The sequence below is a fragment of the Phalacrocorax aristotelis genome, chromosome 1, assembly GCF_949628215.1.
Source record: "Phalacrocorax aristotelis chromosome 1, bGulAri2.1, whole genome shotgun sequence".
Classification (NCBI taxonomy): Eukaryota; Metazoa; Chordata; class Aves; order Suliformes; family Phalacrocoracidae; genus Phalacrocorax; species Phalacrocorax aristotelis.
Genome location: NC_134276.1, coordinates 198240656 through 198256273, shown reverse-complemented (window position 1 = coordinate 198256273; position 15618 = coordinate 198240656). Strand labels below are relative to the sequence as shown.

The following is a 15618-nucleotide window of genomic DNA, read 5'->3' as shown; positions in this document are numbered from 1 at the left end:
TTTTGCTTTTCTGCCCGATGTGGCTGCCGTTTCTATCGCGGCAGTGCACCTCAGGGACAGCCCTTACAGGATACCTGCCACCACCACTCCCCCTAAAGCTGTGTTTATTGTCAAGACTGAGAAAACTATTTGCTTGATCATTTGTGACATTTATCCAACTGATCTTTGTAATTAGTAGAGTCTATTACAGGCAACTGGTCTCAGCTAGTGGAGTGTAACTGTAACACCTACCATGCAGAGGGCTCGTTAAGGATGACACTGCATGCCACAGCAAGAAAACAACCAGGTTCTTGAACTAGCACTTCTGTAACTGCTCAGCCATGGAGTAAGAAAATGGGCACTACAGCAAAATCTCAGGGGCTAAATTCAGGACAAAATTAACAGTTGAGAAAGAAATTTTATTTCAAGCTTCTAAGGGGGTATTACAAACAATAGAGAATAAAAACATTAAAAACTATTTAAAAAGTAATTGTCCCTTTAAAATAAAGATTCAAGCAGGTTTAACAATGAAGTATGCTATTCAATGAAGTTTTAAAAAAAGATTTAAAAAGTATCGGTTTTGCTGTATTTGCTAATCCTTTATAAAAAAGCTGGGCATAAATACTTCGTGCATTCATATGCATTATTTGGTGTTTCATATTATATAACTTGGTACAGTATTTAAGATATCACTGCAAAAGAGTTCAAACACAGTGCATTTATAAATAATGGAGTCATTATAAATCACATTGCAAACATACCTTGCCATTTTCATTGTTACAAATTCAGTATCTCAGTGAAGGTAGGAATAAAGTAGCTACAACAATCAATATCTTGACTTTATTTTTTTTCTTTTTAATATAAAAATGCAGTTCTGGAAACCCACCCTCCTTCTTCCCCCTGCCCAAACATAATGCTTTACTTCTTAAAAATAAAAATAAAGTACTAATTCTATATACATCACATGTACCATACAAAAATGTATCCAAAGTTTCTATTGCTACCAAAGTGTTCTAAATTAAAAGTTACATAAATCCCCTCATTGGAAACAAAAGATTACAAGTTACAAAAAAATCAAATTACACACAAACCATCAAGTTATTTTATACAATTTCCAATACATTTTTCTCCCAAAGCAAGTTGTCTTCTCATGTGCCTGTATAAAAATGCATATCAATATATTTGTCAATTTTATTTTTCATTATAAAGCAAATTAATACATTTTCTACAATAAATAAAACACAGGGAGGCACAAATATCAACAAAATTAAACCAACGGGAGATAAATGGGATATGGTTTTGAAAGAAATAATGTGCTTGCAGGCTTTAAGCCAGGTTTGTTTAAAACAAAAACAATCTTAAGTTGTTTTGGGCAACAATGGAGTGTTTTTGGTGATTTGCAAGTGATGTACATAGTATAATTTTTTTCTTGATGTCTTTCTCACAAAGTACCCTCCAAAATAATGCAACTTCCTTTCTTAAAATACATATTTGTAATTGTAAATTTACATCAATCTTAAATACGTGGTACTTTGTGAAAGAGCAACGATTTACACAAACATTCAGAAGTCTTCTTCAGAAGCTACAGACCAAGGAAGAAATGATACAAGCAGCACCATATTGTCTATGATTTAGGCAAATATATATTTGATGCCATTTTGATATTAGGCTTAAAGATCCACTAAACACCTTAAGCTGGAAGACGGTGCTTAGGTAACTTAACTGCAGAAAGAAAAAAAAAAAAACCAGCAAAACGCATGGAAACAAAAAACAACTCCCTCCCCAGCAAAATTACAAAAGGAATTAAAGAGCTACTTCTAAAATCAGAATAAGTTAAGTGTTGAATATACATTTATGTACAACTATGAACACTATGAACAAGACATTTCAACAGGTTTAGTGGAAAATCCTCCAAACTACAACACGATAAAATCATCAATCAATATGGCAATGGTGATTTAGAAGAATTGCTTGACTATTTCAAGTTTGCAGAACTCAGCCACTGAATCAACACGTAAGGGGTTGTATCTTCAATACATTCTTTTAGACAAAGAGGTTCATTAGTAGAGTTCAAGTCTGTGTGGTATTTTTCATGCCTTGGTAGAATCTCTGTTAGTCAATATCACTGAAGTCACTGACTGGTTCTCCATGGACTCTACTCAGGTGATTCATAGCACGATCAAAAGCAATTCTTACTGCTTTTCGTATGCTTGAGTTACGGCCTTCCATCATTTTTAACTTGTCTATGGTCTCGTCTATCCCAAGGGGAACCATTTTGGATTTAGGAAGCCACTGCCTGTAACAAAGGGTAAAATAAGTATGTTAAATATACAATAAAATCAAGAAGTTTGTCCACAAATGTCAGGGTTGCTATACTGTGTTTCTCATAGCGCAGATCAGATTTACTATCTTAAATGAAGTGATAAAATTCCTTTTAAGATAGTACATACCTGCCTTAAATACTTCAAGAACATGAAATATTAGGAAAGTCTATTCCACAAAACAAAGAATACTTTCCAATTTAACGATTCTAACTCAATAATTGATATTAAGTATCAACTGGAAAAATGTAGCATGAACTAAACTAAACTGATGCAGTTTAGTTTAAGAATAGGCAGCAGCAACTGACAATGAATGGGACTCAAGATTCACTTGACACAGTAGTTTCTCTTCATTCTTTCATTTCCAAGGAATTTGCAGAGGATGAATTTTTACCTTACATTTAAGACATCTCAGCTTTATAAGTTCTGCTTAGTATGCTTTTATGCTGCAGTATGAGATCCCACTAATTCTGTATTCAGAGTACGTACTCTTCTGTTTTAAGCTCCATGAATATCAATTGCTGGTCACTTAGGAGTGATAATAAAAAAAAGCTCTACACCCCATTTTTCTAGTTAAAGGAAAAGCCTTCTAAATATTTAATTTAAAAAGTATAAAGTAAATTTACTTCTTTTCCGTAAATGTTTATCTTAAGCCTCTTTTCTTAAGTTACAGGTATTAAGGAAAACAAAAATTAGGTAAACTAATGAATATCTATTAAACTAAGTCACTGTAGTCTGCAGTGCCAACGCTACAAATGGCAGAAGCCATGCTTCTGTTTAAAAACTTCAGTTTGGGAGTCCATTTGGAACTAAACCAATGGCAAATCAGACAGTAAAGTATGACATGAAACATTTTCTTCAAAGATTTTTTTTAACTGAATAAAATTGTCTCTTGAAACATTTTTCATTAAAGCACTCTAAACTACCACCCCATTGTACTGAGCACACACGCTGAAACCAAAAAAATGTAGAGTCAGTAAAAGGATGCAGACAGAACAGTAAAGAATAACATCAGTGACCAGCATGATAAAGAGCAGTCTAACCGTTATCAGTTTTAATACAGATCAGAGGGAAGTTTTAAGAAGGTATTTTTAACAGAAAGCTTGCCAAGTCCTCCAGATGCAAGTGGTGAAGGAGGAGAAACAATGTGACAATTTGAAAAGGTAATCCATAGGTGAAAGAAGCTGGTATCACAGACTGAAGAGGACACATACCCCTGCAAGTGAATGAAAATCCATGGGTTCAGGAGTAAAAGAGACGAAAGTGATTTAGAGAGATGAGTGCCAAAACGGCCAAAATGATCAGGATAAAAGAACCATTACAAAAAAAAAAAAAAGTTGGGGGTGGAGGAGGTAGGGAAAAGGGCTGCAAAAATATTTAGCCTTTCCTGTCCATCTGTGCATAGTATCCATTAGAGAGAGCTTTGCATCTGCATGTGGCAATGAATCAGAAATGTTTCAGCTGCAGAGGACTCCCACGATCAAGACACAATCACAGCAATTAAGAAAGCGGCTAGAGAGAGTATGCTTTACACTTGTGATAATAATGAGAGAAAAAAAGAGAAACAGAGTACTGAATATGTTTAAATCTGGATGTTCTCCATGAACAAAGGCAGAAGAATGCAGGAATCATGGAATCCTGCACAACTGAACACAGAAGATCATGAAGAAGTACCAATTAATTAAGAAAAGGATCAAAGAACAGAGAGCAAGCCAAATAATCGTGATTATGCCAAAGGATCTATGGGGACAGAAAAGCAAACACCACTTCTAAATTTCAGGCCAGAAGTTATTTAGGTGATAGTGTACTGGGACAGAGAGAGTAAAGAGAACGACAGCATTTCTAAACATCACATTTAATCAGCTAAAAAGGAAAATTATATCTAGAAGCGTAAGCAAATTCAAGAGTAAAACTGAGTATAAAAAGATTTAAAGCTAGCTTGACCTGTGTGGAAACCCAGAGAGGAGACGGATTAAGAACACAGGAAAGAAATATATAACTTGATGAAAGGAAGAAAGAGAGGTAGATGAAGAGCTTCCATATCTGGGGGGGGAAAAAAAAACCCCAAACCCCAAACAAACAAAAATACACCAAAAAAAATCCCAATGAACATAAAACACCAAACACCCAAAACCAAACACAAACAAAAACCAACCACTAAAAATAATTTTAAAAAGAGCTAGTGGAGCAAGAAAAGAAAGTTTTCTTGTGTGAATTTTCTCTTCAGGCTCCACACAGCCTAATGCTGGTACTGAAGAAATGGAAAAAAAGGTCCCCTTAAAAAATTTTGGAAGGGCTAAAAACTTCAAAATGAGCATGGTAATAAAGCATGTAACTAGGGAGGTTAAAAATATAAATAAAACTCAGTTGAGCAGACCGGGGGGCGGGGGAGGGGGGAGTGTGGTCATTTGGAAAGCAATGATGAAGGCTGATACAGATAAATACTGAAGACTATTACCTTTTAAAAAAATCTGTTTAGCCAAAGAAGTAAATTTATCAGGTCAATAAATGAAACCAGCTTGTAAATCAAACCCAAACCCTAGGTAACAACTTCCACTATTTTCTTCCAAACCGACCATAAAAAAGTATCTTTCAGTGATGATATGCCTTGGTCCAAGGACAGACTTAAATATGAAATTTTAACATTACAGTTGATACTTCCAAAGGAAAGATATCAATGGAAGGATAATGTATCGATTTTCTTTTAGATTAAAGGTATAGGCTTTTAAAATTTTATGTCACTGCATCAAACAATACATTTTAATAACATACCAACTTCTTTTATTGTCAAAAAATAGTACTAAGAATAGCTTCTCATCTGATTTGGTCTGCATTTGTTCTCCAATTTTCAGTACGTCCAGAGGTGGCACTGGTATAGTAACACCGTTGTGATGACCAGCAACACGAGGCATCTTAGGGTCAATAATCTGTAAGAGAGAAGAAAGGACAGTTCCTGATTTTCAAAACTACATGATTTAAGGTGATAATGGGAAAAGAATCAAACTAAACAGCCACTGTGTAAAAATGGGCTTTGTGTTACACACATAACTTCTTGACATAAGGTAGATAGGGAGAGTGGAGGCATGGTGGTAAACTGAACTGAAAAAACTTCCTCTAGAGTATTTTTTCCACCCGTATCAGTTTTTCTTTAAGTCACGTTTGTATTTCACTTATTACAACTTTGCAAACTGACAAGCAGGTTTCAGAATGAGAAAGCTGAACCAGGATTTCTAAAAGCAACTAGTCATAACTGGCCCTAATTTTTGGGTTTTGAATTTCAGATACTTTAAAGAAACAACCTATATTAAGGTATATTTGCTTCTGCAAAATACAAGCCCCACACTCAAAATCTGAAGCACAACACCCTCTAAACAAGCACAAAAACCCAAAGAGAAAAAGAACAACCCAAATATCTTGCATACCTGATTTAATGACTCAATTTTCAGCAAAACATGCAGTTACAGTCACAAATTCTTTCTAAAAACAGGTTAGGGGAGGGAGGAAGATGCTGCTCAAATTAACCTAATCAGGCTGATGGAAAAACTCCTTTGTAGGCAGATCACAGCATTATCAAGTGTTCAGCTTCCACCAAAGAGGCATTATGTTACTCCATGCCTGTTCCAGCCATCTCCTATCCTACAGACTCCTGTTGTTTTTCTAGCATCCACACTGGCACCAATCCTAATTCACAGTAAACTGATTACGGCAACTAAATCAACAGAAAGCTAACGCTGGGGAGTTTGTAGGAATCAGGAGAAGAAGCTTCTTCTCTTGACTGAGGTTTAATTCCTCAATCAAGTCATCACACACCTAGAGAAACACCAGTGCTGACATAAAGGACTGGGCAGCAGTGGAACCCTTTGGTCATGATCAGCTTAAATCTAACACTGAAGTATTAGTTTTTCAGCATCTGACCCAAGACTGTTCGGGTCACCCACTGAGGGTACTTTAAACTCAAGCGCTCTGAATCTCACCTCTAAAGGTTTTAACCTGACTCTGCACGATTACGTTTCCTGGTCTCCCCCAGTGCACATACATTTAAACAGTCATGATTGTCCAGTCTATTACATAAATCAAGCCGTAGTGTATGAACTGTTTATATAACCCCAAATGCCTGAAGCCAAACACTTTATCAACAACATTTTCCCTGCAAGCTTTGATTTAAGTATAACTGTATGTATTTCTCCTAAATTAACATGGGCATAAGAGTTTCCAGTACATCATTCACAATGGGATACAATCATGAAATTTATTCTGACTCTAACAAGTTTTTTGTTTCTTGAATGAACTGCAGAATTAGAGTATTTTTGTATTTATTTTGCAGCAGAAAAATATTTTATTGTTCCAACACTAACAAGATGTCTGTAAAATGCTTATTCAGTTGATCCTTAAACAATAATATATATATTGCAGAAACAAAGACTACTGAGACAGGTATTGCACATCTCAAAAGATAGGGAGGGTAGTTGAGGTTGTTGACTAAACATCTGGTATTGCAATAATTTTACAAACTGTATGCATGGTAAAGTGGGCAGAATAATCCACCTTTATTCAACCTGAATGGGAATTTATCAGTTGCCTTAAGTTGACGCACCAATATCGTCAGACCAGAAACAGTATCACTAGTGTACTGACGGGAAGCTCTGTACTTACCAGAGCTGGGTAGGAGGGATATCCACTGCATTTGGCCCATACCACTTTTAGAGGCTCAAGAACAGATGTTGCAGCATCAGTTGAAATCCACATACTGCTATGCCCAACTTCTAAGAACAAATAACAAATAAAAAATTAATGTTAAATAATGAAACCTCAGACAAATCTTCTGCAGTTGTTTCCTCATCAATATCTCATTATCATTAGAATCAAAATACCAATATGCACACATATTGGTATGCACACACATGCACACAGCAACAAAAAGCAAGTAATGTTCATGACAACTCTTTAGATGATACTAGTACTTTAATCCAAGCCTACAGATAGTTTTTAGACGCATCTTAAGAATATCTTAGAATACCTTAATTCTCAGAAAGCATGTGTTTGCCAAATTGTAATAATCCTTTCCCTTTGGAAAAGCCCAAAAGAAAACATAAAATTAGGACACTCCAAATGGATGGTTTCTTTTGAAACTATGATGACAATCCTATCAAAGAGATGATGGTATTGCATATGCAAGCTGGGTGGACATTTTCAAAGTGTTGGATATAACACAGTAGGATTAGCACTTGACAATTTACAATGCTTGTCTGAATACCCTTTCTGTTATTATGCATAAATTCTAATCTGCATTTTAATTTCTATTTACTTATCTAATAGGCCCTCTTGATCTCTGTGCCCAGCCCTTTCCTGCAACAAAGTTCAAAAAGACCAACAGGGTTCAAGGAAACAGCTGCAATAGTGGTTTTTTTCCTTCTCAGGAGGCGGTGTAACAGAAAACTGAGTTTATGTTACTGCTCGCTTCTAGACGAATCCTCTGTTGCTCACCACTGGACTGAAGCATGGGTCAGGTTTAAGCCTTTCAGTCAACCAGGACTACCTCCCTAGACACACAGGGATACAGTCAAGAGACTGGGCAGAAGACAGTGAGTTGTCCTGTCAAGATGGAATTGGGCGTGGAAAAGGTAGGAAGAAGGTAATGAAAGTTCACAAGCTGTAAAGACGAGGAAGTACTTCTTGTATGGGGAAACATGGTACCAAAATATAGTTCAGAGATTGCAGCTGCATTTTTTTTAGCAGTAAGGCTTCTACTTGATAGAAGTAGCTCTCTACTTGACAAAATACAATTTATTCCTCGGTTCTTCCCCATCTGCTCCCATTTAAAATGGGCAATCATTATTTATAATGAAATGTGGCATGCAATTATACATTCCATCTCAACATCACAAAAAATACTGAGGGGGGGGAAAAAAAGTGGTTTCAAACCTTGTAAGAGCAGGAATGGCAAGGAAAAAGCGTTTAGGGTCATTCTCCAACAATATATTCTAGGTCAATTTTTGGCCATAGGCTATTAATTAAATTATAATTTAATTTTAATCTACAATGTTTTCAACATTTTAAGAAAATAGTTCATTGAGAAGTCCAACTTTAGATATTCACAGCTGTGTAACATCACTTATCAAAATGCAAAAGTTCATAAGTTGCCATCGCAGCATAACCAAGATGTTAGATGGTTTTGAAGCTAAAAGTTGTTATAGGTTCTATTGTGGGTGTGGGTAACAAAGGAGAAAGAGGAAACACATGCAATTTTTTCCAGTGTCTTTAAGACTTTGAACAAGTCTCGTAACGAAAACATGGATCTTTGCCCATCAATCCCAGCAGGCTTTACAGAGGTCTTTGGTTACTGGATTCCATTATACAAAACCACGAAAATAAGACTTAAATTATTTACGCTTTCTTCAGTTTCTTACTGAACTACATAACCTTGGAAAAACAGCTACCAAATCTATTTACTCATTTGTTTAGTTGTTTCTTTCTGTATATTTTTAGAGAGTTCATTTTAGGACATTCTTCACTTTCTCATTAAAAGCCATAATAATATGGTTTAGGTTTACAACTATATAATACACACAAATGTAATACATACAGATATTCTTATACTTGTAAGAGTACAGCTGAATACATAAAATACAGGGTATTATATGGAAAGACATGTTAAATCCAGAGAACCATTTTGGTATTGTCTCAAAATAAAACAATCAGGTCAATTGCTAACAAAACAGAAGAAGCAATCCCTGGGCACCTTTTTTATCACTCTGCTCTACCAGCACCAGTATGTTAAGTATATACACACCTGTTATAAAGAGTCATGAAGGTTTAGATTAATGTATCCTTCATGCACGGACTGTTTTGCACTATATATAAAATTGTATGTGGAACATAAAACAGTACAAGACCTCTTCTTCAGGGCGGCTAACAAGAAAGAAAAGAAACCTACATTATTCTCAACTGCAGACCTGATACAAAACAAAGGAAATGATGGTTTAATGGTGAATAGAAGGTCATGAAGAATCTGACAGGATGCATGCAGCCGGATTCCCTCAGAGACTTCTCGGGTGTATACAAAGAATTTTTCCCAGTCAGAATTTATTCCATGTAGTGATAGGGAGTTAATACACTAGCACATATAGTTAGTAGTTTTCTTTTACAACATAACCCCCCCTTTATTTCGTCAAGCTATGAGAGACAATGGATTTAAGTTAGGAGTCAGGACAACATACTGCTTAAGATTTTAAACAACAGTACTCCCACTAGCTGAAAACCAACATTAACAGAATAGCACAAACCAGGCTTAAGATTCTACATAGTTTAGGGTAAAGAAGGACATCTCATTATACCTTTCCTCCCCTTACAGACTTTTTACTTCTTCAAATATTTTTAAAACAGAACAACAACAACTAGTGTTTTTTTAAGAATAATTCTCATAATGAAGTCAATGTGTTTCGGTTTTTTGTGGGAAGTTGATCAAAACACCCGTCATAGGTGTTGGTATCACAGGCCTCAAAACTTTAAGGCATTTCTGTCTTCAAAAACAGAGCTAAGAACTTCAAACTCAGTATCTGCATAGCTTTCAGCAAGGAATGCAAGCTCTTCATAGGTCTATTTTATTTTAAACCAGAAACTTCAGCCACAAACAGGAAAGTCTATTTTACTGAAAAAAGGACGAAATTAATTTTTTTTTAATTACATAGAGGAAATTTTAACACCTAAATCTGCAGACAAATCCACTGAGACAGAGCATAGTTAAGCTCCAAAACTACTGCCACCCAAGAGGCAGCTGTGGTATCAGCAGCATAGATGGATCATTCTTTAGCACAAATGATAAATTCAGACTTTCCTTTTACTGTGTAACTCTTAGCTGGACAAAGTGTTCTCTCTGCTGTCAATGTTACCTGTTGAAATTAAAACCATATGGAGGGGAAAGCTATTTCAGTCAAATGCAGCAAAATGTTCCCCTACAACCTGCCCCCTGCCCACCAGCCTTGCTCACTAGTCCGATGTGACTGAAGGGAAAGACAATATCTAGAAACCGCTGGAAAAAATGCCACCACTTAGATTTCCTGAAGGATGGGGAATCTGACAAGAATGTGGAGAAACTGACTGGACTAAGATGGGGACGAAGAATTGAAAACTGGGACAAAAAGAATGAGAGAGTATAGAAGAGGAGAGCTAGACAAGAATCTTGCATCAGGGAACAAGGCATAGCCAGGCAGAAGGACTGGGCAAGGCTCAGGAAGGACAGGCAGAAGAACATGTTGCCACTTCAGCACAGCAACTTCCTGACCCTATAAAGGAACCCATAACCTACAAATCTCAGTATATCTCTGCATACAACAGTTATTAATGAAAACTACTCATAGCAACTGTCTATTCAACTTCCAGTGCTCTTGCACACCAAGGGCGGCAAGCTACCACATACAGATAATTCTATCTGAAAACCAAGATAACCATATTAAGCCCCAAAAGTTAGACAGAATTCTGAGTCACTTCTGAAATTTTAATTCATTCTGTGTATTTATATCTTAATATAATCTTCATATTTCAATATAGAACTTATTTTTCCAAAAAAGTCTTACCTTGTCCAATACACTGAGTAGACCTGGTTCTAAAGCATACCTCAGTCTCACGAGTCAAAAATGCTGAACATGGCAGCAGTATTACAGCCTGTCCTAACTTGCACACTTGGCTTAGTGATTTCAGCAGCACTCCTGTAACATTGTTTGTGTTTGAACTAACATATTTCAGTGTGTGTGCATTACAATGATTACATCCATTAATCAATGCAAAACTGCATCCCATCACAACTGCAGCATTACAACATACCATACCATAGGTTTTGAGACAGCATCTTGTAAATAGAAACAAGACACTCCTTGGACCTAAAGACAGCATAACTGTAAGCACTGTGTTTGTTTCTAAAGCACATATACTCTGTCAAACAGAACTGTGTGAGACGTTTTGCCAAGAATGAACAACCCTTTATTCTAGTTTCTTTGTAAAATCTGAGATTTTACCAATAAAAGTAAATAATGGTAAAGTCCCAGTTATGTACAGAATGTACACAGATTTCACTTCACTCCTACTTATCTCCTCTTCTTGATCTGCTGAGGTAACAGGGTGCAGAAGGCAGCCAAAAGAGCTCAAATTAGACTGAAAATATAGTAATATATAAAATAATGCTGGTCATTGGTTCATCCTTTTAGGCAGCTGTAGAATGTATCTGAGAACAGAGACAGAATTAAGAGAGATCAAGGAGAGTTCCGAAAAAGCAGGTACTGGAATTCTAAGTGGGAAGTGTTATAAGACTACCCAGGACAGAGTAAGAAAAGCGAACGGAAAAGGTTAAGTCCTGTATAAGAGGACCATACAGATAATAAAGACACTAAACCTGAGAGTAATGAAGCCATAGCTGAAAACAGATTAGCTGCAAGAAATAAAACCAAAATTGGTCATACGGGGAGGAAAGAGCAGACTAAGGCAAACAAAGAGTCAGGTCAAAGCAATAGAAAGACATGAAAAAAGTCCTGGACAAGGAACACGTGGGATGACAGGGCGACAAGCTATAAGGTCAGACACTACAGACAAGCCTGCTAGACACTGCAAGGCTGATGCCTAACTTCAGCGTGGGAGCACTGCACTACACAAACACAGTTCTAGTTACAGAAGAGAGGACTTACTTACATCTTGTAATGCAATTAAAATATTGAAACAAGTGGAAAACATATCACCAGAATATAGTTATTTCCCTAAAATTTGGTAAGTTATCACCCCCTACATTCCTTGAAATTTCCACTTCTTTCCAATTTCAAACTTTTCCTGAATCACAGTAGACCATGTCTTACCTCTTTGTCAACATGTTTATGCAGAACAGTATATGAGGATTAAACCCGAAAGCAAAAAACCCAACAAAATATTGTCAGAACCATAAATAGTACTTCCGTCTAAGTTTTGCTTGAACTACTGGAGTAGCCTGATCACTTTAAACACTGCTTTTTAATCAAAAAACCAAAGACAGGTACTACTCTTTTAAAAGTCTTTAAATTAGAGTCAAAAGCAGAAACCAATAGTTCCTGCAATGCTATCAACAGCACTTTCAGAACATTTAGATGTATTTCAGCAGCAAAATTAAGAATGTTAGAATCTGTTCAATAAATGGACAAAATTATAGTTACACAATATTATTAATAAGAATACAACTATTTATAGTTACCAGCTGCAATTCTTGCTGCTTTGGCATAATTTCCATTTTCAATGCATGATATCAATTCACTTCGGTCTTCCAGTGTGTGTCTTCGTATAAGTGCTGGTTTACCTTTACCACACTTCGGTAGGCTGAAACTATGAAAGCATTAATATTAAACCCATTACTTTATAATTATCATTGTTCATTATAAATCAGGACTTTAACAAAAGAATTCAAAATTCATCAGCACACAGTAAAATCAAAACAGCAGGCTCTATCAAATTTTGTATAATACACACAAACAACTGTATAAAAGCTAAAACCCCAGATTATTTTCACACACAGAACTGCCTGGTTATCAGCAAAGACAACACTATGCAACTGCACCTCAACTACTGTACAGGTTATACACACACAAACGCTGTTTTGTCTCCAGTGTTATAGTGGATATTGGCCAAATAGAAACATGTTCCCTCTGCTCCAACAGTTCTACTACACAGGAAACACAAATATTCTTCTCTTTCAGTTTTTGCTACAAATTCAAGTCTTTCAGTTGTGGAATGTCTATACACAAAATGGGAAATTTGTTCTCTGTGCACTTTAAGTTTTAAGACATCAAAGAATCTGAACAGCAATTATTCTAGATCAGTTCCTTAATATATCACATTTACAAGAGATGCAATATTAAATCCTCTGTTTCTGACGGCCTGTTTGACATGAATGCATTAATGCCATTGCTTTAAAGAGTTCAATACCCATCTTAAACACACGCATAAAGCTTTTTTAAAAAAAACCAAACCAAACCCCGCCAGATTTACCCTATACTCCTGTATGCCCCACCCTGATAGCCCAGGACTGGAGACAGCTACCTTTTACCCAGAGATTAGTGTGCTTTTGGAAGATGTCCACCATTGGTGATGGAGAAATATTTATCAATGGTGGCAGAGGTGACCATTCTGACAGTCCTACCTTTAACAACAGACTTCACAAAGGGAAGGTCAACAGTTGCTATACTGGTACTATCATCACTGTAGTAACTAGCCAGTAATCCAAATCACAGACTGCAAATCTACAGTTTCACAGCTACTGAATTTACCTTCCCTATGTACAAGGCTCTGCTTTGGAAACTGCTTCTCTCCTTCCCTCACCAAAATAAACACACCCATTTGTAGTCTTCAGGATTAGAAAGGTAATTAAAACAAGATACTATATACACAAACACATATATCTATCTATACAGAGCAAGAGAAGCACAGTCAAGTATAAAGTGTAACTGCCTGGATCTGCAATAACCTGAATTTAACAAAAGAATACTAGCAATCCTAAAAGGTGTCTCAACATTTGATGCACAATTGAGAAAGCTGAAATATACTCTTTTTTCTAAAGTTTCTGCAATCCTCCAATGTGGGTCACAAGCAGTACAGAAAACTGATATATTCAATCTCAAATTTATATTTCAGATTTACAGTTTTACCTTGAGTTACACAAAAGGCTGTTACTGGATGAAATACTAGATTCTGATGCACAGCGGCGACGAGGTTCAACTTTTCTTCCTGGAGTATCATCCAACGTTCTTTCTTTGCTTCCATCTCCAAAACCATTTGACAGACCTACAGCATAACACAAAAATATACCGCATCAAACTGGAAACCATACCTTTTTCATTAACAACTTTTTATATTCACACATTGTATTATTGTTCTGTACTTCAAGTGTTTTGATGTGATTAAAAAAAAGAACATGAACATTAACACAATATTTCATTTCAAAACACAGTACTATAAATAGGAGGTTCCTTAGTCCAGATTTTAAAAACAGGATGGAAATTTAGGTAACATAAAAGAAGGTAAAGATGATAATATGGGAAATGCCAAATGGAATATCAAATCAGTCTTTGTATGTCATGTTTCCAAATATTAAGACAGTCAGGCTGCAAAAGCTGGGTTAAAAAAAATAATTAAAAAATTACAAACCAGGTACATTTACCAAGTCAACACAAGACTCATTCAAACACAATGTTACAACCACAAGTCAAGAAATACTGAAAATCCTTTTCAAACACTGGAAGTAGAGAGTCGTAGGGATTCCCTCCTGATGCTATCTAGCTCTTCCTGAGAGTCTTTCAATTTTAGTAAATTCAGGCTGACATCATCAAGGCTGTTTTCTGGGATCAAATCAATAATATCCACGTTACTATTTTTTACTATCCTTCCCCTGGCACAAGTTTATATACACCCAAGGATATTATATTTTCATTTCATAATTGTAATGAAAATGTAACAGAAGGCTTTTATATTACAAGCTACTGTTTGATTGGCTGCCACCAATCCTGCTCTGAGTTTGCTAATTCATAAACAGTATAGTTCTTGTCAATCCATTTCCATATTTGATTAAGAAGGCAAATGAAGTGTTTTAAGACACGTTTCTGAAGACTTTCCCAAGGCGAGGTGGGGATGTGGAATTGGGACTAAATAAGAAAGAATCCAACACAGACTCCAGAGTATCAACAGAAGTGAACTGGCGAAAGACAATGTTACTAGCCTGCAGGCAGCTACAGCAAGCTGTAGACTGCAAGGAGAATAAAATTTTAACACAAATTAAATTCTGAGCACGCTTCCTTACAATAAATAAAAGTTTTTACTTAAGGCATATGACCAGCATGCTTCTCATCATGCAAGAAAAAGTTACCCATCCCAGCCATCCTATTATCAGTCTTAAAGGCCATCATGATCTTTGTTCATTCAGACATAGTCAAATAAGCTTACGTAACTTCACATGCCTCTCTACAGAGCATTATACTATATCACAATTATGGCAGAAGTCCCCTGATTAAGTTCCAATTCTTCCAGTCTGTCTGTTATGAAGATCTCTGCAAAGAAGGCTGCCAACTTCAAGGAACTTGATCTTAGCAAGTTACTCTGTATGATCCAGTCGTATATCAAGACATGTCCATACAGTGATTTCAGGGATTTCCACCTCCACCCCCAGGAGACCTCCCATTTGGTTTATCAACACAATTTTAGATTTTTAAGAGAAAAAGGAGAATTTATTCAATGGTCTGAAAGATTTACACTTAAGCTTTCTTTTTCATTGTCATTTAGATGACATTGTAGAACATTCATTTAAGAGTGCCCATTT

General features: G+C 36.1%; 1 protein-coding gene across 6 annotated transcripts in view; it reads right to left on the bottom strand.

Annotated features, from left to right (window-relative positions):
* Positions 1 to 377: 377 nt before the first annotated feature.
* Positions 378 to 15618, bottom strand: part of BRD1 (bromodomain containing 1) — a 61748-nt gene continuing 46507 nt past the window's right edge. For 5 of the 6 annotated variants that reach the window (XM_075081264.1, XM_075081265.1, XM_075081266.1 and 2 more), the window contains exons 9-13: positions 13955 to 14090; positions 12508 to 12635; positions 6954 to 7063; positions 5073 to 5227; positions 378 to 2275 (exon numbers count right to left, since the gene is read on the bottom strand). In XM_075081264.1, the coding sequence (XP_074937365.1) occupies positions 2092 to 2275; positions 5073 to 5227; positions 6954 to 7063; positions 12508 to 12635; positions 13955 to 14090 (713 nt within the window). In that variant the 3' untranslated portion in view covers positions 378 to 2091. Of the gene's footprint in view, positions 2276 to 5072; positions 5228 to 6953; positions 7064 to 7610; positions 11518 to 12507; positions 12636 to 13954; positions 14091 to 15618 lie in introns of those variants that run through there. The other variant, XM_075081268.1, reaches the window with a different exon arrangement.